General features: G+C 35.5%; 3 protein-coding genes across 9 annotated transcripts; 1 reads left to right on the top strand and 2 right to left on the bottom strand.

Moving 5' to 3' along the window:
* The first annotated feature begins 800 nt into the window (after positions 1-800).
* LOC105960967 (inositol hexakisphosphate and diphosphoinositol-pentakisphosphate kinase VIP2) lies at positions 801-13,927 on the top strand. 6 transcript variants are annotated; one of them, XM_012985190.2, is made up of 32 exons: positions 801-1,145; positions 1,281-1,364; positions 1,550-1,609; positions 1,786-1,832; positions 1,967-2,050; positions 2,404-2,467; positions 3,057-3,210; positions 4,172-4,242; positions 4,990-5,094; positions 5,474-5,566; positions 6,186-6,260; positions 6,853-6,938; positions 7,274-7,480; positions 7,570-7,669; positions 7,777-7,847; positions 8,107-8,188; positions 8,838-8,996; positions 9,152-9,194; positions 9,460-9,542; positions 9,705-9,767; positions 9,846-9,920; positions 10,751-10,876; positions 10,984-11,222; positions 11,361-11,405; positions 11,643-11,709; positions 11,801-11,872; positions 12,107-12,357; positions 12,463-12,520; positions 12,690-12,857; positions 13,060-13,134; positions 13,361-13,619; positions 13,711-13,927. In XM_012985190.2, the coding sequence occupies exons 2-32, from the start codon at positions 1,296-1,298 to the stop codon at positions 13,773-13,775; spliced, it is 3,216 nt and encodes a 1,071-aa protein (XP_012840644.2). In that variant the 5' UTR covers positions 801-1,145; positions 1,281-1,295; the 3' UTR covers positions 13,776-13,927. The 6 variants fall into 6 exon arrangements, with proteins under 6 accessions (XP_012840644.2, XP_088682020.1, XP_012840643.2 ...); XM_088825894.1 differs by having other exon boundaries at positions 882-1,166; XM_012985189.2 differs by having other exon boundaries at positions 908-1,145; positions 1,281-1,382.
* A 2,878-nt stretch (positions 13,928-16,805) lies between these two features.
* TRX2 (thioredoxin 2) lies at positions 16,806-17,847 on the bottom strand. Its single transcript, XM_012985187.2, has 3 exons — positions 17,627-17,847; positions 17,240-17,362; positions 16,806-17,122 (listed from the first exon to the last, which is right to left on the bottom strand). The coding sequence occupies exons 1-3, from the start codon at positions 17,783-17,785 to the stop codon at positions 16,973-16,975; spliced, it is 432 nt and encodes a 143-aa protein (XP_012840641.1). The 5' UTR covers positions 17,786-17,847; the 3' UTR covers positions 16,806-16,972.
* Positions 17,848-18,645: 798 nt separating this feature from the next.
* Positions 18,646-22,396, bottom strand: LOC105960964 (NADH dehydrogenase ubiquinone complex I, assembly factor-like protein (DUF185)). 2 transcript variants are annotated; one of them, XM_012985184.2, is made up of 10 exons: positions 22,053-22,396; positions 21,895-21,956; positions 21,623-21,766; positions 21,421-21,531; positions 21,106-21,310; positions 20,736-20,794; positions 20,335-20,387; positions 19,995-20,217; positions 19,383-19,491; positions 18,646-19,048 (listed from the first exon to the last, which is right to left on the bottom strand). In XM_012985184.2, exons 1-10 carry the CDS (start codon positions 22,264-22,266, stop codon positions 18,789-18,791), a joined length of 1,440 nt encoding a protein of 479 aa, XP_012840638.2. In that variant the 5' UTR covers positions 22,267-22,396; the 3' UTR covers positions 18,646-18,788. The 2 variants fall into 2 exon arrangements, with proteins under 2 accessions (XP_012840638.2, XP_088681573.1); XM_088825447.1 differs by having other exon boundaries at positions 21,623-21,761; positions 22,053-22,306.
* Between the last annotated feature and the right edge of the window lie 5,416 nt (positions 22,397-27,812).

The raw sequence follows: 27,812 nt of genomic DNA, 5'->3' as shown, positions 1-27,812 counted from the left end.
GGGATAGAATATGGAACCTCCATGAAATACCGATTCCATTTATTTGATTTCATTTACCAAGACTTAAAAGGTTGTTTCTTTTAAACCTTTTATACTATAAAGACATGTTTAGGGGTCACTATCTAAATAAGTCATTTTACATACACATTTTATTTTCTAACTTTTGAGAATGCTACTCAAAGCTTCAATTCTACGAGATATATTATTTAAACTAATTGAGATTCGCATATAAATTGAAGCCCACAATTAAATGTTACAGTTCAATAAAATCAGTCATTACTTTAGCCCATGCTATTAAAATTCGTAGGTAGTCACTTAAACTAATTTGTGGTAGTGGAGGAACTCGCAGTCAATTATATAGGCATGTGCACTAGGTAAATTTATACTTTTCATATAATAGCTTGCAAACCGTACGAGGGACGTAGACTACATTAGACTAACCAAACTCGACCTAGCGACAATTGATAAGAGAATTCAAACCTGAATCATTCGACACATGCGCAATTACTCCGACTGCTAGATAATCCCCTTGTTGGACTTGATATGGTTATTGTTAAATTGTCAATGTTATGGGAAAACACATCTAATATATGGTACAATAATACATCAAATACTAGAAACCAAAACTCACTAACTAGGATATGATTAATCAAACTCTACATCTTTCCTACCTTTTTTATATATTTACAAAGAGCAGTTGATTTTTTAATTAAAAAAAAAAACACCTAACCATAAATTCATTTGTGACAAATGGATAATGACAACCCTTTTTAAAATACTTGATGAGAGAGAAAACAAACATTAGAGAAAAGACACTAAGCTTTATTAGGATGGACAGTGAGAGGGACACGCATTATAGAGCCACCACAATCAATACTCAATTTTTAATTTTTTTAATTTATATCATGCCCCAAACACGCCCCTATCCCCTTTTCGTATATCCCAGAATCCTCAATCCTCTACTTTTTAACCCCCCCTACAAACCGCGCGCACACACACAGTCGTCGTTTTTTCCACTTGCAAGTCTCACATTCTCTCTCTCCTCTTTCTCTCTCTACAGTTTCTCGTGATTGTTAGCTCAGGAAAAGCGACGAATTCGTAATCGCCAGCTCCACTACGAAGTTCTGCTTCTCTCCGGTTACAAAGTATGTGCTTATTTCTCGCTCGTTAAATCTATATTGTTGTATAAATGAATGAAAATGTGTGTGTTTGAGTTTTGAGCTGTAAAGGAAGATATTATGCGTATTTAATCGAATTTTTTATTTTTATTTTGTTTGTAGTTTTTACCGTTGAAAATGGTGGGAGAAGAGGACGGTGGTATGAAGAATAAAGTAACGATAGGAGTTTGTGTGATGGAAAAGAAGGTGAAGTCCGGCTCCGAGGTTTTTGTTCTCGTTGTCTTCAAAAATATTTCACTTCACAAAACCATGCGCCATTAGTTAATGCTATCATTAGAGTCATTAGAGTGCTGATTGATTTTGTTTTTGTCTTGTTTGATCCATCTGTTTGGTGTTTGTAACTTTGTTTGGATGTTTCGATTTTTTTCCAGGCCTTTTCGGGGCCGATGTTGCAGATTTTGGAGAGATTAGAGGCGTTTGGAGAATTTGAGGTGATTAATCGTTTTTCGATTTTGGTCAATTTGGACAATGGAGTTCATTGTTATGATATGGAAAAAATAAATAAATTATTATTTTATTCCGATCGTTTTAAGTGTACGTTACCAGTTTCATGTTCGTTGCGGATTTTATACTCTCACTAGTGTCTATTGGATTTTGAATGGTGCAGATAGTGCATTTTGGGGACAAGGTAATCCTTGAAGAGCCTATTCAGAGGTGAATTTCTCCGGTTGTAATTTAAATGTTGATTGAATGATGATAATTGTATTTTGTGCTAGTTTGTATTTTACTCGTATATTGAATTGTGAACTGATTACCTGGTCGATAACATTGTTGCTCGTACATTACAGCTGGCCGATATGCCAATGCCTGATTGCCTTCCATTCCTCTGGTTATCCTCTGGAGAGGGCTGAGGCATATGCTGCACTAAGAAAGTAAGGTTACACTTGGTTATTTATCTTATTTGCATGCACCCCCCCCCCCCCCCCCCCCCCCCCCCCCCCCTATATTCTCACATTTCACGAGCCACCCTTGGTATAGTAGTAGAGTAAACACTTCGCCTTTGTTAAAGAAGCATGACTGCATGAGCACATGATCAGAGTGATGTTTCCTATCACCATTGTAATAGTTGGTTATTATTAATTTAGACAAGTAATCTTGATTCTTGATAGGAAGCCTTTACTCTTGTATCGTATTCTTTACTACGTTAGCCATTAAGAAATTTATGTCGAGCATGTAATCTTGCTTTCGGTAAAACTAATGGACCTTTACCAATTATTTGTTTTAGGCCTTTCCTTGTGAATGAACTGGGACAACAGCGTCTTCTTCATGATCGAAGGAAAGTATACGAGGTGTGAATTTTTTGTCATCAGATATATATATACCTTCGCAATATTCGCGATATGTAGCTTTTCATATATTTAGTTTGATCTTCCTGCTAAGACAGATATGTCAAAAGACCAAGTGAACTAACAGAACCTATGTTGTCTGAGCATATGAGGAACTTGATGTTAAGTTTCTTTATCTTACTAGTTAAGTGTAACAAGAACTTGATATTTTGATCAGTTGGACTCATACGTGCAGCCAGTTCATAAAAACTATCTTATGCCTGCTTCGTACAATGTAAAATTTATCATCGTTTCTTGGTTTTCACTTTTCACGATCTTGCCACTTCCTAGATATTTTTGTTGCCTTCTTGGATTTGACTTCTCAGTTATTCTTAAAATACATTTGTTATAACTACTGTTTATACATTGATTAATAAAATTTGTACATCTTCAAATAAAGTATTCTGTTACATCAATATTCAGCTTTTCTCACTATCGGTGGAGAAAATGGATATTAATTATATTTATTCTCATAACTAGAATTTAACCATTTTTCTTATTAACTCCCTTCTTTGTTTGTGGTGGTTCTTATTGTGGGGGTGTGCCAATCCAGCGGCTTGAATTTTATGGCATTCCTGTACCAAGATATGCCCTAGTTAACCGGGAATCTCCGAATGAAGAGCTGGATTATTTTATTGAGGAGGAAGATTTTGTTGAGGTCCATGGGAATCGATTCTGGAAGCCTTTTGTAGAGAAGCCTATTGATGGTAAGATATTTATGTATAATTTTTTGTGGTGTGCCCAGTCATGCGAAATGCAAACTTGGGGTGTCACTCATGCACCCAGGTTTGATATTAGTTTCAACTAAATTGCGTACTCTTCTGTAATTACTTCTCAGAATATCTAATCTGATTACCCTTACGAATTTTTAGATATTACAATAAACTTGTTTTCACCTCTTGGCTGTATGCATTACATGTTGGTTAAGTTTGAGGTGGCATAGTTGACTTCAGGCAGCTTGGCTACACTTATCAGCCTATATTATAAAAGAATGAGTGTATAGTTGCATCTTATCTTCTCTAAGAGTTGTGTTTCTCAACAGCCTTTATTAAGAAAATGAGTTTGTTTACTTGCTGTCATGGACATGTGTCCTGCAATAATAGTTCCATAATGTTTTTAGAATAAAAATAAATAACAACATTTCATGATGTATGGAGTTTCGAAATCCGAAAGAGAAATTATCAATACAGCTACAATTTGAGGTCTAGAGGAACTAGGAACAAGGGGGATTTACTCTTCATGATAATCATTTTACATCTATAGTAGTCGAACAAAAAATGTACTAAGTTCATGTAGTGATTCTGATTTTGCATTCTATGTGAAATTGTTTTATGTATGTTTGTTTCTATACCAACAATTAGTTTTTGCCCCATATATATTAACTTTATGAGAAAGCCAAATCATTTAAAAATGATCTAGTCAGTATATCCAATGATAATAGCTTTACCAATGGCCATTGTTGTTGCTGTCCCAGGTGGATGTATAAGCATCTATTTGAGAGGAATCGCGAACACATGATCATTTTCTATTTTTTATCCTTCTTTTATTCTTTAACCTCTTTAAGTTATGTGAACCTGAAGTCACCAAAATGACAATTTTCCCTTGATATGCCCTTCTTACATTTTACTATAGAAATGCCTGCCAATTTTTGTGTTCTGTTTTCTGAAGGTGACGATCACAGTATAATGATATACTATCCCAGTTCAGCTGGTGGAGGAATGAAGGAGTTGTTCCGAAAGGTGAGAGTTTTGACAGGTTCTGAGATTCACTTTAAAGGTTGATGTTCTTTGACCGCATTGTTAGTACATTCCTTCAAGTATAGAGTGATATCGCTTGGATTGCTTAGTACTGGTGGAACCGAATTTTTAAACATTACAAGAGAAATATACAAAAGGGTGCATATGCTATTTGCTTATATCTGTTAAAATTCCATGTGTTAAACTTGGTCAATCAAAACATCCTAAAAGTATTTATTTCGTTAGTGTTCCATCTTTTATATTTATTTTTTTAACCTGTTCCATGTTCCAAGAACTTGACAATTTATTTTCTTCATTTCACTTTTCTTCTGGTGTGATACGAGATTTTCTGACAGGCACTACAATTAATTGCTCATTGAGTACTCTATGTTATTACCGTAGTTTGTTTGTTTGTTAAGCCCTTGTTTTAGATTATTCTTTTTGGTTTGATAAAAGCTGCCTAATAAGCTGATATCACGTGATTTGTTTGGTTGGGAAGTTTATAATACAAGAATATTTAAACCAACTTACTTTATAAATTTTTTAATTAGAATGATCATTTTTTTATCGGATACTTGGTAACAAACCAGGATCTGTTATTGCCCATTCCTGACAAGCAATGTGTTGGTGCATTGATGACTATAGTTTTACATCCTTGGTTTAGTTTACGAATTTTTCATATCATCTTTAGTTATATTGTTTTATGGTTCTCCATAGATAATTTATGGGTATTTTCTGCTTCTTTCTCAGATTGGGAACCGATCTAGTGAATTTCGTCCTGATGTCAGAAGAGTCAGACGTGAAGGGTCTTATATATACGAGGAATTCATGCCCACTGGGGGAACAGACGTGAAGGTTGTTTGATCTTTGTTATACTATCCTTGATGAATAAAATCCTTGTGAAAATTTATCTGTTCATGCATGAATACTTCGAAATTCCTGATATACCAACAGATGTGGAAGTTTTGCTATTGGAATTTCGAATACTGAGCCTCTTGAGAACTGAGAACTTCATGAAATTGTGCTAGTCATTTCCCCTTCTGGTGCATGCTCACCCTTTTTTCTTCTATCCAAGAAAAGAAAAATATTTATTAACAAACGAAAGGTGAAGACATAATCATCAAATATTTTTGTACATATTATATTGTTGTCTTAAGGCTATTTGAACTCTGCCTGAATGTTCTCGTCTCAATTGTATTAAAAAGTCAACAGTAAATTTCTTGTTGCGTTTCAGGTGTATACAGTGGGCCCTGAGTATGCTCACGCTGAGGCAAGAAAATCTCCTGTGGTTGATGGAGTTGTTATGAGGAATCCTGATGGTAAAGAAGTAAGAAACTTATATATCTATGTAATAAGAAGTTTGACAATGATTTCATGCATTTGTGATTTCTTCCACTCTTACGGAATTAATGAAGAAAGTGAAGTTTGTATTTTGAGACCTTAATTTATCTGATGGTGTATACACTGCAATATTTGTTGCATTTTTTAAAGGCGAAGATGCAGTTTTCTGCATGTGTAACAAATAATCGATGCTAACTTCTGCTGCCCCCCTTCGTTTTCCCAACAAGCTTAGTAGCAAAAAGTAAAAATGAAAAGATAATAAAGATCAAATCTGATCTTCTATAGTTTGTTGGTTTCAGTATTATAAAGCACATTGGCAATTGCTTTTCTCTCCCATCTCTAGCATCCAAGGATCTATTACAATCCTCCAATTATCTTTGTGCGTAATAATTATCTCGTTCTGATACAAAACTTAAGTTTGAGCACGCTACTGTATAATTTACAGCCCATGTTACAATAAAGGTGGTGAATGTTGATATCTCTTACTTGCCTACCCCGCTCTTTTCCATAAAGTTTAGGACTAGTGATGCCTTTGATTAGTTTTTTTCATTCTCTAATTTGATTTGAATAACATTTATTTACTTCAATAATTTCTTTCCTTTCAGGTCAGATATCCTGTTCTACTTACTCCCGCTGAGAAGCAAATGGCAAGGGAGGTGTTCAGTGCTTTTGGGCAAGCTGTAAGTCAGTATGGAATTTCATATGTGTATTTATTGTCGATTTGTCATCCATTAATAACTATTAGAATTTTTTATCGTGTTAGTCATGAAAACAACTTTCAGCAACTGTGTTCACTTTTGCTGTTTCCCATCCCTCCCACAGCTTGCTCACCACAATATCTTTTTATTTGAAAAATAATTTTAATTTTCTGGATGTGATTCAAATGAAGATGTTAGCCATAATCAAAAGTAGCATTTAAGAGTGCACAAGACTTGAAGTACGGTACGATTGGATTCCAGTCACTGCTTGTGGTTTCCTCCAGATGGGTCTATACCATTTGATTGCATCTTGTTTATTTGAAATGCTATTACTGGACTTTTCCGAATTTTATTCCTCTCTCTGGAACCGAATTTGGTCCGACTTAATGGTGTTGAATTTATGGGGTGGCAATATTTCTTAGTCCATATACCATACTGATTGAGATTTTGTTGATGGATCCAACTTATCATTTCATTAACTCACATTTTGCATATTCACTACATTTAGTTTGTGTCAAATGTCTTTGTGGCAATGTTTTTAGGAATAACTTATTTTCATTTGATGTTGTTTCAGGTTTGCGGATTTGATCTCTTGCGTTGCGATGGGAGATCCTATGTCTGTGATGTCAATGGATGGAGCTTTGTTAAGAATTCACACAAGTAACATTTCTGGTTGCTGCTTTCATTTTCTCTGGTGTTTGATTTCATTAGTAAATGGATATCTACAGCAACTATTCTAAAACTGTGTATGTTGCATGGTATCTTTTGTTTGTGCTTATGCATTGTGAGATTCATCAATTGAGCAGCTTTCGTCTAGGGATACTATACTAGCCAGTGAATCAATAAATTAAGGAGTTCTTTAGATGCTCTTATTACCTTTATTTCTTGATATTTTCTTTCAATTCACTTCTTTGTCTTGTTCTATAGTTTTCTTCTGTTCTGTTATTTTTCTTTCTTATTCCTCTCAAATGATATTTATGTCTTACTAAATGCAGATATTACGATGATGCTGCTTGTGTTCTGAGAAAGATGTTTCTTGATGCAAAAGCCCCACATCTTTCTTCAACACTTCCTCCAACTCTGCCATGGAAGGTTAATGAACCAGTTCAGCAGTCTGAAGGACTAACACGGCAAGGAAGTGGAATTATTGGGACATTTGGGCAATCTGAAGAGCTACGTTGTGTGATCGCCATTACTCGTCAGTAAGATATATCACCTTGGCTTGTTTCTTTTTTTTTTTTTTTTTTTTTGTGTGTTGTTCTTGCTTGAGATATCATTTTCTGTTTGACAGTGGTGACAGAACTCCGAAGCAGAAAGTGAAGTTGAAAGTTACCGAGGAAAAACTTTTAAATTTGATGTTAAAATATAATGGGGGAAGACCTAGGGCAGAGGTACTTACTAAATCTTCAAAATATCTCCTCTTTCTGTTGATGCTATTGTCAACATCATGTATAGCTATTGTGTTTTAACTTGCAGTCTCTCTTATATGCTTCTGCAGACAAAGCTAAAAAGTGCAATCCAGTTGCAAGATCTTTTGGATGCGACACGAATTTTAGTTCCTCGTGTCAGGCATGTGTGATAATTTTATCATTTTATGACGAAGAACTATTCTCTTTAAGAACATGAATCTCAATTTGTTTTCAAAATAAAGTTGCTATTGGCATGCTTGTCGCTTTCATCCAATATTGACTTACCTCTAGGTTCATGTTCTTAAAGAAAATAGTTCTTATTGCTAGGTTATTAAAATAACATAATTTTTACAACTTCTTAATGTGCATGTTGAATTTTCTATATGATCACATGTACTGATGATAAAATTATCATGCAGACCTGGTCGAGAAAGTGATAGTGAAGCTGAAGACATTGAGCATGCCGAAAAGCTTCGCCAAGTGAAAGCTGTGCTTGAGGAGGTTATTAGATATATGCTTACATTGTCAATACAAATTCTCTTTGTTTGCTGTTTTCGTGGATAAGTTGAAATTCTTTATCATTTTAGTTGGTTCAACTCTATATCTCTATGTGCTTGTCCATCTATGGTTTGACAAATGTAATGAACATGTAGGATCTTCCAAATTATTTTCATCATTGTTATTATGTTGATCTGTAGGATTTTGGATGAAGTTTCTTTAAGATATTATTGAAGCAAGGGCAGAACTATATATTGCATCTGCGATTGAGTTCTCTAATTTCATTTGTCAGGTTCTCAAAATTTGGACTTGAGCCTTTGTTTAGCAGACTGCAACAATTCCATTCTTTGGATGAAACTTAGTTGACAGAGAACAACTTTAGTTCTCTAAAGAAGAATGTTATCTGGCTGATCCATGTTTATTGTTAAATCCACCTCTACCACGTCTACTCCCATCGTTAGAACTTTACATGGCTCCGTTTGCTTATGCCTTTTACTTGTTCACATCTTAAAACGTTTAGTTTAGATTTCTCTCACATAATCTTGATTTTGTTTCAGAATTTTATGTTTACGTATCTTTCTTGGCTGCTAAGGGGATTTCTTGTAGATGATTGTTACGGTTATTTCACTGATCATTTATGTTTCTGGTACAGGGCGGTCATTTTTCTGGCATATATAGAAAGGTTCAACTTAAGCCATTAAAATGGGTTAAGGTTCAAAAAGCTAATGGTGAAGGAGAAGAAGAACGACCTACTGAGGCCTTGATGGTTCTTAAATATGGTGGCGTTCTTACTCATGCTGGCAGAAAGCAGGTGGCAATTGTTTTGTGTCATGCGCGTTGATTTATATATCTTTTGATTTAAGACATGAAATATATCTACAGTTTTCATCTTTGTGAGCACAAAGCTGGGCTCTTCGTGATGATTTTGCTATAAAAACATTCATGTGATCATCATTTTCTTGGCAGGCTGAAGAACTGGGCAGGTATTTTCGGAATAACATGTATCCAGGTTAGTAGTTAGCTATTAAGATATTCAATTATGTAGTGCTGCCTAATGTGGCATTGATCAAAATTTATTTTGCTTAATATAATGCACATCAGTCTCAAAAAAAAAAAAAATAATAATAATAATGCACATCGTCTTTCGGTTATGTATCGATGGTCCTCTCATCTTTAGTCTGCATTTTGTACTTGAACTTGGATAAAATTATTACTTTCTTTGATGAAACTCGGAGCAATTTCTCATGCTTGTCAATTCTTTTGTTTCTTCTCAGGTGAAGGTACTGGCCTGCTTCGTCTCCACAGTACTTACCGCCATGACCTAAAAATATACAGCTCAGACGAAGGCCGTGTACAGGTTTTACTTCCAAAAGCTCTATCATCTTTTCTTCCTCTGATATTTCATGTTGAGATTTGTTGGAGTTAATTATATGACTTGCAAAATTCCATTGTGGCACCATTATGCAAGTTAAATCTTGCTTCATGAGTTTCACTTCACTTATTTGTTTAATATTGGCAGATGTCAGCAGCTGCTTTTGCTAAGGGTCTCCTTGACTTGGAAGGACAATTGACGCCTATTTTGGTTGGTTACTTTAAATCTCTTATTATTGATTCGTGTTTATAGGTAAGTTCACTCATTAATTTTCTTTGACGGTTTTAGGTTTCACTTGTCAGCAAGGACTCCTCAATGTTGGATGGACTTGAGAATGCTAGTATTGAGATAAAAGAAGCTAAGGTTTGTCTTACTGCTAGCTACATTCCTTTTTTTTTGGGTTGCAATATTTAGGAATAGGAATACGCTAGATGAAACAGAGGGTTGTGCATCATTACAATTCATATAATTACTTTCATTTAGTCATTTGGATGCCAAAACCGGCATCACTTCACATGTCTCACTATGCATTTAGTTGAATAAGTTCAATTCATTTTTCTATCAATCTTACAGTTTATATGCATCCATTTCTACTAGTTTTAGGTTTTTGGTTACCTTAATTTCACGCTTACCTGTCCTTGTACTTCGATAAAATAAAAAAAAAATAAGACAAGCAAATATGAGTGCAAACCACGACTTTGACAAATAATTTGATTAAAGCAGTTTTTACCTGGCTTTCACGGATCCTCCAGATCATTATCTTTGACACAATAAATCATTATCATTCTGCTGGATGCGCACACAGTTCTCAGCTGAATAATTTTTTTTTTTTTTTTTGGATAAGAGGCAATGTAGACATTAGTGTTAGAATAATAAAGACGAGTTCATTAATCTTTAGTAAGACCCTAATATCACTATACATGTGGATTCAGTTTTGGGGTTTGACATATCTAAAGGTCAACTACCAGACCCTTTCATCAAATTCATGGAATAAAACTCAAAACAATTTTCTTGAAATTCAAAAAGTTATTCGATTTATTGTCCTTATAATTTTGTTTGAAGTGTATGTTAAGTGGTTCTGATTTTAGATCTAAGCACATAAGAAAGTGCTGGAATATGATATCATCAAAAACCAGATACAGAATTTTGTCTTAATTTTTTTCCTCATCAACTTTAATTTTCTTTTTTCCCAGGCCAGGTTAAATGAGATTATAACTTCTGGCTCAAAATCTGTTCACAACAATAGCTCGCGAGAAAAACCTTGGATGGTTGATGGAGCTGGACTTCCTTCAAATGCATCTGAAGTTTTACCTAAACTGGTAAATAAGTGCTAACAACTTGTATAAGTTATTAAAATGGAACTATATTATGATCTCCGACTTTATTGTGTTCATGAGTTTTTTGTGTTTATCATGAATATTATTAGGTGAAGTTAACAAAGAAAGTTACTGAACAAGTAAGACTCCTAGCCATTGACGAAGATGAGGAGCTTGCTGAGTCAAGCTCATATGATGTAATTCTTCCATATGATCAAGCTAAGGCACTCGGTAAGACGCATATAGATGTTGACCGGATTGCAGCGGGGTTACCTTGTGGCGAGGGATTTCTTCTCATGTTTGCTCGTTGGAGAAAACTCGAGAGAGATTTGTATAATGAACGCAAAGAGTAAGTATTGATTTTTTTTTCCGTGTTTTACTTATTTCTACGACAAATAAGTTTGCTGCAATTTTACTTCTACACCAAGATTTAGCTGACTCTATCTGTATAAAGTTTAACTAACTTAAACTTTGAAACCAACTGCAGGCGGTTCGATATCACACAAATTCCTGACGTTTATGACTCTTGCAAGTAGGGATTTATTACTATACTTTGTTGTTATACATATTAAAGTTTAGTTGTGCTCATTTTATATTCACAAGTATTAATAGACTCGTGGTTGTCATTTCGCATTGAACATTAATATTGCTTATATAGTTTATTTAGGGAAGATGTTTGACATTTGGATGTCAAATTAGGAAGAAGGCTGATAGTCAAGTTCTTATTGTGGTTCGGATTTTTCCTTATCATGCCCTTTTTCTTTGACAGGTATGATCTCTTGCACAATGCACATCTAAATCTGGACGGTTTAGACGAACTTTTCAAAGTTGCTCAGGTATGTCACAGCTAATGTTTTCGATGTGCGCACTCTTTGTTTTTTTACTGATCAGAATCTTTACATGCATTTATTCTCTTTGTTTTTTCAGTTACTTGCAGATGGCGTCATTCCAAACGAGTACGGAATCAATGCGAAGCAAAAACTGAAAATTGGATCAAAGGTAAATTTTAGCGCTAATTTTTATATATTGCAGTATCCATTTTCAGCTGAATTTATGTACAACTCTGGAAAGCAAAGGGAAGAGTAGTTTGCAGTAAATAAAATAACCCTATATAGATTCAAGTTCCGTAATTCTGCTTTAATTGTGAGGATGCCATGCTGTATGTGTGTTAAAGATGAAGTTTTTCACAATTATCTTTAAATTCAGACATTTATTTATTTTGTGAAATCTCAGATTGCTCGTCGCTTGCTGGGGAAAATATTAATTGATCTGAGGAATACACGTGAAGAAGCAATAAGCGTTGCAGAATTAAAGAGTAATCAAGACAATAATATAGCAGTGCCTGCTGCAAAGGAAGAAACGGATTACCATTCAAAGGCGTATGGTAAGATAGATGGCACGAGAAGAGCTAGTTTTACCAGTGACATGTCAATGGACCAAGATGAAGATGATGACAAAGAACCTAAATACCGTTTGGATCCAAAGTAATTAATTTCTTCTTTACTCTCAAGCTCAAGTTACGATTACATCTAGTTAAGCTCAAGAGATAGTTTTATTTCAATTATACATGTTTTTAATTCTTTCACCAGATACGCAAACGTGAAAACACCAGAGCGTCACGTGCGAACGCGGCTATATTTTACTTCGGTGAGTTATCATAATTCAACTCTGTTTCTTGAAGTTTTCGAATAGGATCAATGTATATTGCTCAACGTTGTTTCATGCTTAAGGAAGTAAGACAGTAAAATTTTGGGGGTCTGCTTTCATTTTTCTCCTATCTAAAATTAACGGACCTTTATTTGATATGAAATGACAGGAGTCACATATCCATTCGTTAATGAATGTTCTCCGATACTGCAACCTGGATGAATCTCTTCAAGAAGAACCTAGCCTTGTTTGTGACAACGCATTGGACCGCTTGTATCGGACAAAGGAGCTTGATTACATGAGTTACATTGTATTCAGGCTATTCGAGAACACAGAGGTTAGTCTTTAGCGGTTTCCATGTTTCATATAGCAAACATTTGTTTTTGGTTTAGATTGGTTTGCACTTCATTATTTTATTTTTATTTTATAGCTTAAAATTAAGTCCAATACTTTGTTTCTGTTGATAATTGATGTTTTAATGGTCCAATACACTTTTTATAATCACCTTCAACGAAATTAATCTCCAAAACTGAATGCAGGTGGCGTTAGAAGATCCAAAGAGATTCCGTATCGAGATGACTTTTAGCCGAGGTGCCGATTTATCCCCTCTGGAGGTAACCCTCAACTCAAACCTCATTTTGAATTTATTTATTTATTTTTAATATCATGTTGCTAAGTATATCTTCGAGATATATAATAATCAACCACGTTGAAGACTCGTCCAATTGCATCGAGTTCGCTTATAGCCATTCATTTTAAAGCATTCGAAGTCACACATTTTTCTTATATCAAAGGAAACGACTGATTTTATTTTATTTTTACTTTTTGTTTTTGGAACAGAGTAATGATAGTGAGGCAGCTTCGTTGCATCAGGAGCACACATTGCCAATAATGGGGCCCGAGAGACTGCAGGATGTCGGATCATATTTAACATTAGAGATGATGGAGAAAATGATTCGTCCATTCGCAATGCCTGCTGAAGATTTTCCTCCACCATCAATCCCACAAGGTTTCTCTGGCTACTTCTCCAAAAGTGCTGCCGTTTTGGAACGCCTTGTCAATCTCTGGCCATTTCACAAGCATAGTAGCAACAGCAACGGTAAGTTCCAAACCAAAAAAAAAAAAAAAAAAAATGACTTAAAAAATTATCCGATCTTATTTTGGTAATATTTTGGTTTTGGTGGTTAAAGGCTCTAGCCCGAGAAAGTCTAGGACCGAGAACCACAAGAATCAAGCTGAAGAAACGATGTATTAAAGCTGATACTTTCCACTTGCCAGCTGCTATCTTGTTCTATGTTTGTTCATGTATGTAGCAGTTTGACGGCGATTCAAATTAGAGGATCTTTCTCTAATCTAAGATTGCCTCTGCTAAATACGTTTTCACGGTTTCAAAGGGTTAGTGCACTTCATTATGGGTTTTTACATATATGCCGCTTTTTCCAGAATGATTAAAAGGTTTGTTACGAGCAATTATGTGGTCACAGGATATAATGTTTTATATGCAATTCAACTGTGGAAAGTTGGTAAAGCATTTCATCTGCGAGCGTATTGTTGACGCAGGATAAATGTTTTTTCGTACCCGTTTCAATCCAACTTCTAGTAACTTATATAGTGAAAAATGTTTTTGCAGCCACATACAAATAACGATTTGATACAATTTACTTTCGCGTTGTTTTTTTTTCTTTCTCATTTTACATAATTTTAAAATGCATAAAATAGGAAAACTATTCCCGATTTTGCAACGAGTTTGTCTAAATCCAATATCTGGATCGTGAAAATCATGTAAAAACTTCAAACATGCCCAAACAGGCATTAATATAAAATGCAAATCTACATCGACTCATAACCCAAATTTCATAGGTATAACCCACCATATCTTTTACCCATCGCCCGACCCCACCCCGTTAATTTGCCCGTCGTGCACCGACAATCGTGCAACAATGGACGCCTGTTGGGGCATCAATGTTGGGAAGCACCAGCCCAGATCAGACGGCGACCAATTTTTGATGAAGTGAAAATCATAAATTTGTATTTATAAATATTAAATGTTAAATATATTTAACAGTTATAATTAGGGGTGGGTTCGGTACGGTTGCCAAACATTTGGCTCAATACCGTGTACCTACCGTACATTGCGGTATTGAAAAATTTCATACCGTTACCATACCAAAAAGTTCGGTATACCAATGTTCGGCATACCGTTATTTTCGGTACGGTACAATCGGTACGTGGTACTCTGCCGTACTTGGTGATGCATCAAAGATTAAAGAACAAATGAGTTAAAAATATACATATATATCCCAATTGAAAATAGTTCTAGTTACTCTTGTATGAGTTGTATTTTATTTTCTAAGAAGGTCTGGTGTATAATCGGAATAATTAACATAATTTGCTTCATTGAAACAAGAACATATACCATAATAATGTAAATGTTGTTTAATGGAACAACTAGGTATTTGTTAGGAACTTGATTGTACTTAATAATTATTACATACAATAAATACTTTACCAATGCTATACATACATGTAGGTAAAAAAATAAAATATTCATACATCATATATAATAAAATTAGTTGGCTATAGGGAACATAAAAGACAATTTAGTAGAACATATATGTTCAATTGCAAAATTCAACTTAGTAGAAAAAAAAAAGAAAAAAAAAAACAATACACTACCGCTAACTTAAGGGAAAAATAATTGTTGCCATTTATAAGATTCTAAGTAAACAAAATAGAATTACAAAAAATAATATCGAAAAAAACATATTAATCGGATTAAAATGTAAATTGCGGTACGGTACGGTATTACCGTGGTATTAGAAATACAATACCAATACCGTACCATATTGTAATGGTACGGTACTAATACCGTACCGTAGACAATGGTAACCGTTCTTTCGGTAATTTTTCGGTAATCCTTGGTTGGTATACCATGGTATATGGTAATCGGTATTTTTTTTCCAGCCCTAGTTATAATACAATTAAAATACTGTAAAAAAAATTATATAGTAGTCGGTTCTTATAGGACTCGTTACCCCTACCAAAATCATTCAACTTATCTAAACTGCTCTTCGTTTCGTGTATGAAACCCACCAAACTCGTATCCATCCATCCCTACAGCCAACTTTTTTATGAAGGAATCCACAACCAAACGACTCCTAAGGCGCAAAAACTGAAACAATCGGATCAGAACTAGCACCTTAAAAAAAAATCATTTTTTTCGGAAATACAAAACTAATTTCAATTTTGTTCCAAAAAATAATCGGTATAGTTTTCGGAAAAAGAGTTCGAATTTCGGAAATATTTTCGATTTTTTTTTTTTTGAAAAATCGGAATTGGGAACTATCAGAGTCCATATGAAAAACATCGTAAAAAAATTGGAAAATTCCGGATCAAAATCAGCTGCTTTCAGAATTTCTATTCGAATTTTCATCCATAGGCCTAAGCGATAAATAAAATTCTTGGCAACTCAGTTTCAAATTTCAATCTATCCTTGAAACGCATCACACTACAAAACCCCAGAGAAAGAGAAAGAGAAAGAGAAAGAGACATCAACAGTTGATATACAAACTCACTCACAAAACAACAGAAGTGGCCATTTGGTCCACTCCATTGATCATCCAACAGTACCGATATCTCAACACCTCCCACTCACACAAAAGACACGCACGCGCGCGCGCACACACACACACACACACACAGTCACACAGTGAATAGAGCAGCAAAGTTTATATTAAGTATTTATTCCACTCCATGGGAGTGCAATCTCATATTTTGGCAACAAAAAAAAAAAATAATGCTCCACGTTGGACTCGTCAAAAAAGTCACGTTGAACCCTCAAATATGTTGGAAGATCTCAAAATGATCTTCCAGTTACGAGGAAAGTTCATAAAACTCCATTTCCGTCGAGAATTTAATAGAGCAATAGACTTTTCCATCATAACACAAACTACCCACAGCGTGACGAGATGAATGAATCAACTCTCAGTCATGGGAATATAATCACAGATGTAGTAATTCAAAATCACAAGTCCTCTATCAACATCACATCGATTAGCTACAAATTATTAATAATTAACTTTTTTATCTAACTTACACAATCATACATAGTCACGAATGTGAGACTGATATTGTTTCAGTTCTTCTGTGACAGAAAACAAGCATCAGATTTACGTAGCAATCTTGATTTGATTAGAAGGTAACTAACTTGCACTTAAGATACAAAAAGGTTATCCAACTGTTAACAAAGCAAGGTACCTTAAGATTACCGTAAACTACCCACTACTCTTTGAATGGATTTTTATTCATAAACAAACAAATATCAGGTTATTCATTATCATCATCATCATCGTCACTGAAATAAATTATATAACACATAACTCAATTTTTCAAAGAGAAAAAACAATCTGCAGTAATTCATCACATACGAGAATAATAATTTCAACGAAAATATTAGGCAGCAAATTTAGGAGCTTCCCTGTGCTTGAGGATTTTCTTCTCGAGTTCATCTTTCTTTCCTCCAACCACCCTCTCGACTTCCTTCCCTTGCTTTAGCAACACGAACGTCGGCATTGCCTGCACTGCAAACTCACGCGCCACATCCTACACAAATCAACCAAAAACTATATATCAATAATCAATAATTAGCCAAAAAAAATGGAATAAATCGAGAGGAACTAGAAAAACGGAAACATCTCCGAATTGAGATAGGAAACGAACCGCGAGCTCGTCGACGTCGATTTTGATAAAATCGACGTCGGTGTATTGGGCGGACATGTCGTTGAAAACCGGCTCCATGAATTTGCACGGTCCGCACCATGTAGCGGAAAAATCAATCACCATCTAATTTACGAAAAAAAAAACACAGAATCAATATGAGAACAATCAGATCAGACGAACTTCAAGCTGTTTTTTGGACGCCGTTAAGTTAAACTGTTAAACATTAAGATTTGATCGGAAAATTTCTAACGAATTTCGAATTGAATTTTGTCGATTTTAGGTCTCGATTGATAGGGATCTAGAACTGAAATTGGGAAAAATATTCTATAAAACAAACGGAGTCTTTTCCAACACAGTCTGAAATGAAGAGAGGGCGAAGAGAATCACCAGTTTGTTTAATTGCTTGGCTGAGTTGAAGTGGAGCTGCCAGCGCTGCGAGGAGTGGAAAGCGGTGACGCGCGACGGTCCAGATGGATCGGCGCCGGATGATTCGGCTGCCGCCGCCGCTTCTCCGCCGCCCAGGAGGCTAGATACGATGGAACCCATGGTCTTCAGAAAGTCAAAATTGAAAAGTATCGTAAAGTGGATGAGTGCGATTAAAACGATACAGCTCTGGAAAAAGACTTTAAAAAAGAGTTCTGAACCACTGGGCAATTCTGTCATTTCAGCGCGATAAAGTAAAATTATTCGCCTTCAGTTTGCAGATTGTGAATTTTGGGGCGCGAATTGTAATTCTAGAGTGAAAAAATAATTTCAATTTTGTAGCCGGAAAATTCGGAAATTAAATTTTGCCCCAAACTAAGAGAAAAAATGACTAAAACCGCATCAAAAATTGCAAAGGTCAAAAAAATAAAAAAATGTTCAATTTTAGTATTTAAAAAAATATTAATTATAGAAATTTAATCTTCATAAATAATTTGGAACTTTTGAAATTAAATCGATTGAAAATCAAAATCTCATACATAAATTCCGTTCCAATTTCCGCCAAGTAAAATGTATATTAAACATGTCACATGTGTATAATTAGAACTACTCGGTGTACTTCATCGAGTGGACCAACATCTCCAAGTCCATTTTATGGATTGTGATTAAATAATATATTCAAATATTTCAATGTTGTTGGCATAAATAAATAGGGTAAATTACAACCAACTCCCTAAAGTAAGGGTTATTTACAAAAAAAACCATCATTTTCCAATAATTACGTCCATCCCCTTGAAATTTGTAAATGCCTACATTAACACCCTTTTGTAGGGTGATGAATGTAAGAAATTTACAAATTACAGGGGGTTGGATGTAATTTCTCAAACAAAAGGTTTTTTTTTTTTTTTTTTTTGTAATATACTTTACCTCACGAAGGTGGTTGTAATTTACCTAAATAAATAATCACGAAGACGGAGGTACTCTTTTCAACAACAAACACGACTTCATTTTTCTTTTGAAAAAAAAAGTTAATTAGAAAAGAAAAAAATTAAAAAAAGAAAAAACTCAATCCGGTAAACTGTTGTATAATCAACAGTAGCAATTAATTAATTAATTAATTGTGAAGTTAGAAAGGAACAGGAACACCTTGCTTCTTGTTGACAATAGACATGGCCAAATAGCGAGTCCCCATCCCAACGGGGGCCTGTTCATCGGGCCCCTCCCAAAACGGGGCTTCACCATCACCAACCAGACGCCAATATCCCGTTCTCAGAGATTCCGCTTGTTCTTCATTGCACTTTTCCAACAATGCCTCAACTCGGAAGTTAATTCCAAGAGAACCAAGAAACTGCGATTGAGTCATTGGACCATGTACGGACACATCCTCTGCACAACATTTTTCATCGTTTTCAGAAACAACTATAAGGGAAATATTGAGTGGCGGAGCCACCAAGAATAACGAAACCAAGTGAATATTTATAAAATATTAGAGATTTGTTATTTTTCGAGAGCAATATAGTATAATCGCCCCGTTGCAAACTTTAAGCGTACATTTAGCTCATGTGAAGATAAAATTCTGGTTCCGCTACTTGGAGAGTTGTAAGAATCATTGCATTTTATATGTCGATCTCGGGAAAATAACTATTTTTTTTATTTTTCTTTTTGGGTTTGAACTTTTAACCGAGCTATCACAACTATATCAATATAACAAGAGGCAAACCTGAAACTTCTTCAGCGGAATGCTTAATAGCAGCAAAATCAACATAAGCACTGAGATCAGCAGATCCGGGATTATCCAGTATGTCCACAAACTTGTGCTTCCTAATTGCCTGTAATTAAATAAAATCAGATTGCTCATATTACAGAAATGTTCATTACGGTTTCCACTTTCCACAGCAGTCTGAAAAACAAAAAACTCGAATAAATAACATGGCCTTTTGAAAAAGATATAACCATGTTACGGCCCTTCCATTTTCTTTATCACCATAAGAGTGCAACTTTCATATGAACCGAATATCCTTATGTAGAATACACGATGATTGACATGTGATTTTTATTAAAGTTGTACTATATACTTACTCCCTTATGCCTCGTTTGGTATGGGCAGAGTAGCCATGATTAATTAAAATAATTGGACTTTGTTTGATATTCGGTAAACTCAATAATTTTCCGGGTCGACCCAGAAATATTATTTTAATTCTAGGGAGATTATTTATTGGACCTCCCATAGTACAATAATACAATCGGATTTTTTATTAAAACGAGGCCTTAGCTAATTCATGCAATTCCAAATTGAAGTGTTAAAGGCGTGAGCTCTAGCAGAGAAGCGAACCTGTAGACTATCCGACACTATTCCATTGAGGCCATAATCAATTATGAGAGCTCCTCCACCATCAATGCCAATTCTATTAGCAATTTCTTGAGTTAAATCAATCGCCTTTGGGCAAACTTCAATATGACTAACTTTAGCGATTTCTTCAGTCTCAGCCCATTTGCAGCGTTTCATGAGATAGAGACTTGCTGGTGTGGGCTGGGGAGATAAAACAAAACGAAACCTACAAAAGAAATTTAAAAAATAAAAATAAAAATTAGTAACCGACATGGTTTTATCTACAAGACTAGCTAGCCAAATCAGAAAAATAAAAAATGGCAGAGGAGGTATAAAGGCTTACGATGAATTTTCAGTAAGGTCAACCATCTTCTCAGACCAACCACGAGAAGCTTTCTGCAAGATAACAATGAATAGTTAATAAGCTTGCTTCAATATATCACAACAATTTGTACTCTATTCAACAAAATATTTCGTTTCAAGCCAATAGCGGAACCGAGATTTTAATCACTGCGGGGGCCAAATTTACACTAAAAAGTTCTCCGGGGACCAACAATACTTCCTAAGTTTTACAGAAGCTGCGGGGGTCATGGCCCCCGTGGCCCTATAGTGGTTCCGCCACACAAGATGAAATTAGGATGGCGTCTAGTAATAAAACAGAGGAATTAAAAAGATTGAATTCATAAGGTAAAGAGATCGCAATAGCATCAAAGTAATAACTACATTCCAAAGGTTAGATTAAACCTGAAATTGGTGCACCGGCAAAGCATCATAGAACTCGTGTGCAATGATAATTGTAGGCACTGAAAGAACATTTTAAACTTTTAGTTAGATAAATCCCAGAATAAATTACTAGCTCCATTAAAAAAAACACATCCATGCACCATAAACACCACAGAATCGTATCTTCTTGAATAATAAACAGACTATGCCATGTACATCATTGACTAGTAACGAGAGAAATGACAGGAATGCCATTATACATACATGCATACATACATACATACATACATACATACATACATACATACATACATACATATATATATATATATATATATATATATATATATATATATATATATAATATGAAGGTTGAAACGTAATTCCTTACATCCAGTTGGAACCTGTTCGAGAGTTGCATGCCATGATACAGGTGTGCCAGCTAATGTGCTAATACACCTTTTCTCTGCATTTTCATCACCACCGTCTTCAGTCACGCACTTCAAGTTTTGATACTGGAGTTTCTGTAATGCCGGGCTAACTTCAACCATATGTATTTCCAACGATTCTGTGAAGTTCTTGATTTTCGACGCACCCTACACAATAGCAACCGAACAGTTTTCAAGTACCGATACTTCAAAGTGACGTAAATACATGTATAGCCACAAGATCATTAACATATATATAGTAAGTGCAGAAGCCGTACGCGCAAAAGATCAGCCAAAAGAGTTCCTCTGCCTGGTCCGAGTTCGACTAAGTTAACTCTTTTTGGTTGTCCCATTTGCTCCCAAAGGCACATTGCCCAAACGCCAACCATCTAAAAGCAAGAAATGTATATTAATCGACGAATGTATAACCAAATGATACTAATTATTGATTGCAATTTCATCTGAAACACATAATTTTACCTCTCCAAACATCTGGCTCACTTCTGGGGAGGTAATAAAGTCGCCCCCAGCTCCAAATACATCCCGATTCATGTAAAACCCATCTTTCGGATTCGTTAACACCTCTTCCATATACTCAGCAACTGTAATAGGCCCTCCTCTGAACTAATAACAACAACAAAAAAAAAAATCAAAAATCCCATTAGACCAACCAAAAAAAAAAACCCAATGTAAATCAAATCGATCACAATAGAAGATCACGAAATTAAATAAAAAATTCACATGGAGATTACCTTGATGATGTTCTTGAGGTGCTTAACGAGCTCAGAATCAGCAGACGGTTCGTGGGAATGCTCTGCTCATAAGCCATAATTAAGCCTAATTTAACTCCTAATTAAGGGGGGGAAAAGGGGGATGAGGAAAGAATAGGATAATTGAGTGATTTATTTACCGGGAGGGTGGTACAAGGAGGAGCGATCGATGGAGATGGTGGCGGTGGCGGGTGGTTGAGGTGTGTCGTCCAAGTGTTCGACGAAATGATCGTTTGAAATTTGAGAATTGTGTGAGGAAGAAGACGAAGAGCATTGCCGCAGAGATGCGAGTGACAGTGGAGAAGACGAGAAGAGACCGCGTGTGGAAGCTTGGAGCAGCGCCCTTCTCAACATTTCTTTCTTTGTGAAGCAGTTTGAATTTAGAGAGAGAAACAAGAGAGAGAGAGAGAGAGACTTGCTTCTACAGAGTAATCAGTAATGTATTACCGAACTTGAGAGAAATGTGTGTAAATATTAATAGTACGAGGGTTTATTTATAAATATGATATATAAATATATGTATAACTTTTCTTTATATATATATATTTTTTCTATATTTTCATAAAAAAATAATGAAAATAAATTTTACTATCAACTATCAATTAAATTGATTACTAAATCATGAAAACAATAAGGGAAGTAATAAGAATATTTAAAAATTTGATATTGAAACATGTTTCTAACTTTTTAGAAATTGCAAACGAGCATATGTTGTGTCTAACGGGTGTCTTTCACCCAATATAGTATAGAATAAACACGTAAAATAGAAGAATCAAGAATAATAAATGGAAACAAATTCAACGAAAACAAGATAATACTAGACCAATATCAAGCTAATCCAAACGAGCTTCCCTTGGTGCGAATCTTGTCAACCGAACATGCTATTGGTCCTTACTATTTAATCTAGTAGGGGGTAATAACAGTAACCAAACGAGCCCTAAATAATATTTGAGTAGTAACAAAGAAAAAAAATCAGATAATGCCATAAATGGAAACAAATAGTATGAAGAATTTAATGTCCAATTTAAATGGAAACAATAATAGATCTGAAAATAGATATATGAAGAATCACCAACGATAATAAATGGAAACAAATTCAACCAAAAACAAGAGAATGCTAGTCCAATTTAACAAGAAAAAAGAAAAAAAGAGGCATTAACAATTTATGTCCGAAGCTGACGTCATCAGCTTCATGTGTCGAAACTTGAGGATCATGAGATCAAGACATGAGTGAGAAGCAGTGTCAGTGTCGGTGTCAGAATCCAACAATAGTTTTGCTCTGTAAGATTTATGGAGAGTGTTCATTCTGTCGGTAAACCATTCCACTGTAGAATTAAGCTCGTCGCGATACGGCGGGAGGGTCTCATTCTTCCTCAGGTAATAGTAGATCATCAGATAGTCAACCGCCTTTTCAACCTGATTCGCCCTTTCCATCAGTTCCCGGTGCTGCAAATCCAGCTCTTCAAATCTTTTGTAGACGGCATTATTGTTATCATTATTATTATTATTATCATTATTATTATTTGGGATGATTATTGACGGTGGTGAAAACAATGGGGGCGGCGGTGGCGGTGACGGCAACACCATCTCCGGTGGTGGGTTGCTCGGTTCCGGATCATTTATTATGGCTTCAATGTCAAGAGGGTCAATATAAGTATCGAAATTATTCCACGCGTAGTCCAATGCTTGTTCGATTTCTTTGAGATATTCTTCTGTTACCGAGTATATGTATTCAGGGGAGCTCTCAGAATTTTCCATCTCGATCTCCATCTCCATCTCCATAATATTTTTCTCCATCTCCATAATATTTTTTTTTTCTACAAAAAATATATTCGTCACACTTAGAATTATACAAATATATCATTAATCCACCAATACTAAAAAAGCATAATTAAATAAATAAAAAAATCAAAGCAGAAACACATAGAGATCGAGACACATATTATAGAATACGTACAGAGACCGTATAAGACACGTATTAGTATTAGTATTAATATTAATCTTAATTTCATTCCTCGAGTGGAAAATTGTAAAAAAAAAATTTATATACACGGCACCAAATTCGAACTCATGAACAAAAGAAATTCAAATTATCACAAGAATTGAACGGAATAGCAACTTACATTCAATAAACGACCAAAGGAATCGGAAGAGAATAATCCAAAGAAAACCAAATATAAGTAACAAAGATTATATAGAGATTATAACCCACCTTATTCAATTATCTGAACTCCTTTAAGAGAAGAAGAAGAAAAAAAGAAAGGTAAAAACCTTGGATAGTTTGTGTTGGCAACGGATTGCATGCAGGTGTTTATATAATAGTTACTGTAATTAATTCGCTTCCATATTTAATAAGGAATTATTATTCAGTCTGTAGAACGGATGTTTTGGGGAAAACATTTCGATATATTTTTATTCTTCTCATACAGAGGAAGATATATACACGTAAATCTATTCTATTCTAAGAAATATAAATGTACAAGGAAACAGATTATTCTCCATAATTACTGATTCCTAGAATAAAGATTAATTGCAACAGTCTCGGGATTTGATCGAATCCCTCATGCTAACACTCCCCCTCAAGTTGATGCATAGATGTCTATCATGCTTAACTTGTTGATCACTTCATGAAATATCCTTCCCGAGATAGCCTTCGTGAGGATATCTGCAAGTTGGCTCTCCGACTTGACGAATGGAAACTGAATAATCTTTTGGTTGAGCTTTTCTCTAATAAAAAGACGATCGATTTCAACATGTTTCGTGCGGTCATGTTGTACCGGATTTTGGGCAATTTGAATCGCAGCTTTGTTATCACAAAATAAACTCATGGGACTTGAACACTTAATTCCGAGATCTCTCAGAATTCTTTTAATCCATAGCAGCTCACATAAACCATGCGCCATTCCCCGAAATTCCGCTTCCGCACTCGAGCGAGCAACAACCTTTTGTTTCTTGCTCCTCCAAGTCACAAGATTTCCTTCTACGAATGTGAGATAACCGGAAGTAGATCTCCTGGTTGATAAATCACCTGCCCAATCGGCATCGGTGTAGCCTTCAATGGTGGAATTTTCATTCTTTGAGTAGAGTAGTCCTTTTCCTGGAGAGCCTTTCAAGTACCTCAATATTCTATGCACTGCAATCATATGTTCTTCACTTGGAGCATGCATAAATTGGCTTACAACACTCACGGCATAGGCAATATCTGGTCTCGTATGAGTTAGATAGATCAACTTTCCCACTAGTCGTTGATAACGACCTACATCTACCAGGCTTTGACTAGAAGAAATTCCAAGTTGATGATTTGTTTCCATCGGTGTTTCAACGGGCTTACATGTTAGCATTCCAGTTTCAGCCAATAAGTCCAAAACATACTTTCGTTGGGAAAGAGAGATTCCATGTCTTGATCGTGACACTTCAATACCTAAGAAATATCGCATTTGTCCAAGATCTTTCATCTCGAACTTCGTAGATAAATATTTCTGTAGCTCATTCATTTCTTCATGATCATTGCCGGTCAAGACCATATCATCTACATACACAATCAATGCCGTTATCTTTTCTCCTTTGCGTTTAATAAATAAAGTGTGGTCAGAGTTACTCTGTTTGTAACCAACCAACTTCATTGCTGATGTAAATCTCCCGAACCAAGCTCTAGGTGATTGTTTAAGTCCATACAATGACCTTTTCAATTTGCATACGCTATTTGATTGTGCAGATTTAAGCTTAACACCTGGTGGAAGATCCATGTACACTTCTTCTTCTAGATCACCATTTAGAAAGGCATTTTTCACGTCGAATTGTCGTAAAGGCCAATCGCGATTTGCTGCAATGGAGATGAGAATGCGAACAGTATTGAGCTTAGCTACTGGTGCAAATGTCTCACGATAATCAATACCGTACTTTTGTGTGTAACCCTTTGCTACCAATCGTGCTTTATACCTATCAATGCTTCCATCAGCTTTAAGTTTCACGGTGTACACCCACTTACATCCGACCGTTTTCTTTCCCCCGGGCAGCGGAACTAATTCCCAAGTCGCATTCTTTTTCAGAGCCTCCATCTCTTCATTCATTGCCTTAATCCACCTTGGATCTGTTAACGCTTCCTGCACACTATTAGGAATATATACTTTGGATAATTGATCAACAATCAGAGCATATGAATCCGATAGTCGATGAGTAGAGATATAATTATTAATAGGGTATTTGGCATTTGCTTTGAGGTCAGGTTCATATTGTTTCTTTGGAATACCCCTGTTTAATCTTGGTGGAAAACGAGCAGGAGAACAATTCTTATTAAAAAGGGAATCGATAGTTACCTCAGGTGTAGCACTAGTTTGGACATTCTGGGAAGACTCTTCAGTTAATGGTGTTAATACGTCTTCTTCGGACAATGATTTATCACTTTCTGGTGGTAAATCATCCTCGTTCTCCAACAAATGAGGCAAATCTGGAGCTTCATCAGTAGGGTGATCATGGGATAGATTATGTGTACTCAATCTTTCTTCTATTGCTTCCAGCTCCAAGTACTCTGCTTCACAATTTTTTCCTCCACTATTTAATCCATTAAGCTAAGAATCTTCATTCGGTTTCTCCCCCTGAAGAGATGAGCCCGAAACACCCCCGGTGTAGTATGGTTCACTCTCACGGAAAGAGACATCTAAAGTGACATGCAATTTCTTATTCACTGGGTCATAACATCTAAATCCCTTCTGAAAATCTGAGTAGCCGACAAAGATACATCGTTTTGCACAAGGGTCCAATTTACTTCGTAAGACTTTAGGGATATGAACATATGTTGTACACCCAAAAACTCTAGGTTCAAGATTTGGTACATGCGAAATAGAGCAAAAGGAATTTAGCTGTTGTTGGGGAGTTTGGAAGCCAATAACTCGAGAAGGAACGCGATTAATTAGGTAGACAGCAGATTTTACCGCCTCCGCCCAATAAAAACGTGGCACATTCATCCCAAAAAGAGATGCACGTACAACCTCCATAATCTGCCTATTTTTCCTCTCCGCTAGACCATTTTGTTGCGGTGTATACGTGCAAGAAGTATGATGTCTTATCCCTAGTTGGCTAAGATACTCTTTAAATGAAGTACTAACGAATTCCATGGCATTGTCAGACTGCCAAATTCGAATTTGCCGTTGATATTGGGTCTTCACCATGCTATAAAATTCCTTAAATGCTGTAAACAGATCACTTTTATGATGGAGTAAGGATACCCAAGTGAATCTTGTGCATTCATCTATGAAAGTAACGAAATAGCGAGCTTTTGAAATGGATGGAACCGTTGCAGGTCCCCAAATATCGGAATGTATAACAAAAAATGGTTCTGAACTTTTATTCATACTTGGTAAATAAGGAATTCGATGGCTTTTGGCCAATTCACAGACATCACATTTAAAATCCGAAACATCCAAATCAGAAAATAAAGACGGTCTAAGTTTTTTGAGATAACCAAAAGAAATATGCCCCAATCTCCTATGCCATAACCATACGTTTGCCCGAATCTTCTCAATTCCGCTAGTTTGAAATGTCTGACTGAATTTCTTTTCCCCCTTTTTAGTTAATTCCAAGTAGTAGAGCTTCTGCCGTTTAACACCATAACCAAGAGTCTTCCGAGTTAGAATGTCCTGGAAGATGCAAAACGAAGGCCAAAAGGTTACAACACAGTTAAGGGACAAGGTAATTTGGCTAACAGACAAAAGATTATACTCAAGTGTTAAGGTATTATATAGTATAACAGATCCTTCCCCAATAATAGGAGAGGTACTTTCATTTGCGGTAGAAATTACAGATTGAGAGGACGAGTGAATGGATTGTAGATTATTTGAATCTCTAGTCATATGATCGGATGCTCCTGTGTCAATAATCCAAGTACTATTACTAGAAGTGAC

The sequence above is a fragment of the Erythranthe guttata genome, chromosome 11 (genome assembly GCF_056151865.1).
Source record: "Erythranthe guttata isolate IM_541 chromosome 11, IM_541, whole genome shotgun sequence".
In the NCBI taxonomy this organism is placed as follows: domain Eukaryota; kingdom Viridiplantae; phylum Streptophyta; class Magnoliopsida; order Lamiales; family Phrymaceae; genus Erythranthe; species Erythranthe guttata.
This window is presented reverse-complemented; position numbering and strand designations above follow the sequence as displayed.

What these genes read in the sequence shown, in the direction of transcription:
- LOC105960967 (XM_012985189.2), top strand. Translation starts at nt 1,296, where the DNA reads ATGGTGGGAGAAGAGGACGGTGGTATGAAGAATAAAGTAACGATAGGA. An exon ending in TTGAGATAAAAGAAGCTAAG is followed by an intron (nt 9,921 to 10,750) that starts GTTTGTCTTACT and finishes CTTTTTTCCCAG; the next exon opens with GCCAGGTTAAATGAGATTAT. An exon ending in GGCTATTCGAGAACACAGAG is followed by an intron (nt 12,858 to 13,059) that starts GTTAGTCTTTAG and finishes AACTGAATGCAG; the next exon opens with GTGGCGTTAGAAGATCCAAA.
- TRX2 (XM_012985187.2), bottom strand. Translation starts at nt 17,785, where the DNA reads ATGGGTTCCATCGTATCTAGCCTCCTGGGCGGCGGAGAAGCGGCGGCG. An exon ending in CCAAGCAATTAAACAAACTG is followed by an intron (nt 17,363 to 17,626) that starts GTGATTCTCTTC and finishes TTCGTAAATTAG; the next exon opens with ATGGTGATTGATTTTTCCGC. An exon ending in TCGACGTCGACGAGCTCGCG is followed by an intron (nt 17,123 to 17,239) that starts GTTCGTTTCCTA and finishes TGATTTGTGTAG; the next exon opens with GATGTGGCGCGTGAGTTTGC.
- LOC105960964 (XM_012985184.2), bottom strand. Translation starts at nt 22,266, where the DNA reads ATGTTGAGAAGGGCGCTGCTCCAAGCTTCCACACGCGGTCTCTTCTCG. An exon ending in ACCTCAAGAACATCATCAAG is followed by an intron (nt 21,767 to 21,894) that starts GTAATCTCCATG and finishes TGTTGTTATTAG; the next exon opens with TTCAGAGGAGGGCCTATTAC. An exon ending in TGCCGGTGCACCAATTTCAG is followed by an intron (nt 20,388 to 20,735) that starts GTTTAATCTAAC and finishes GTTATCTTGCAG; the next exon opens with AAAGCTTCTCGTGGTTGGTC.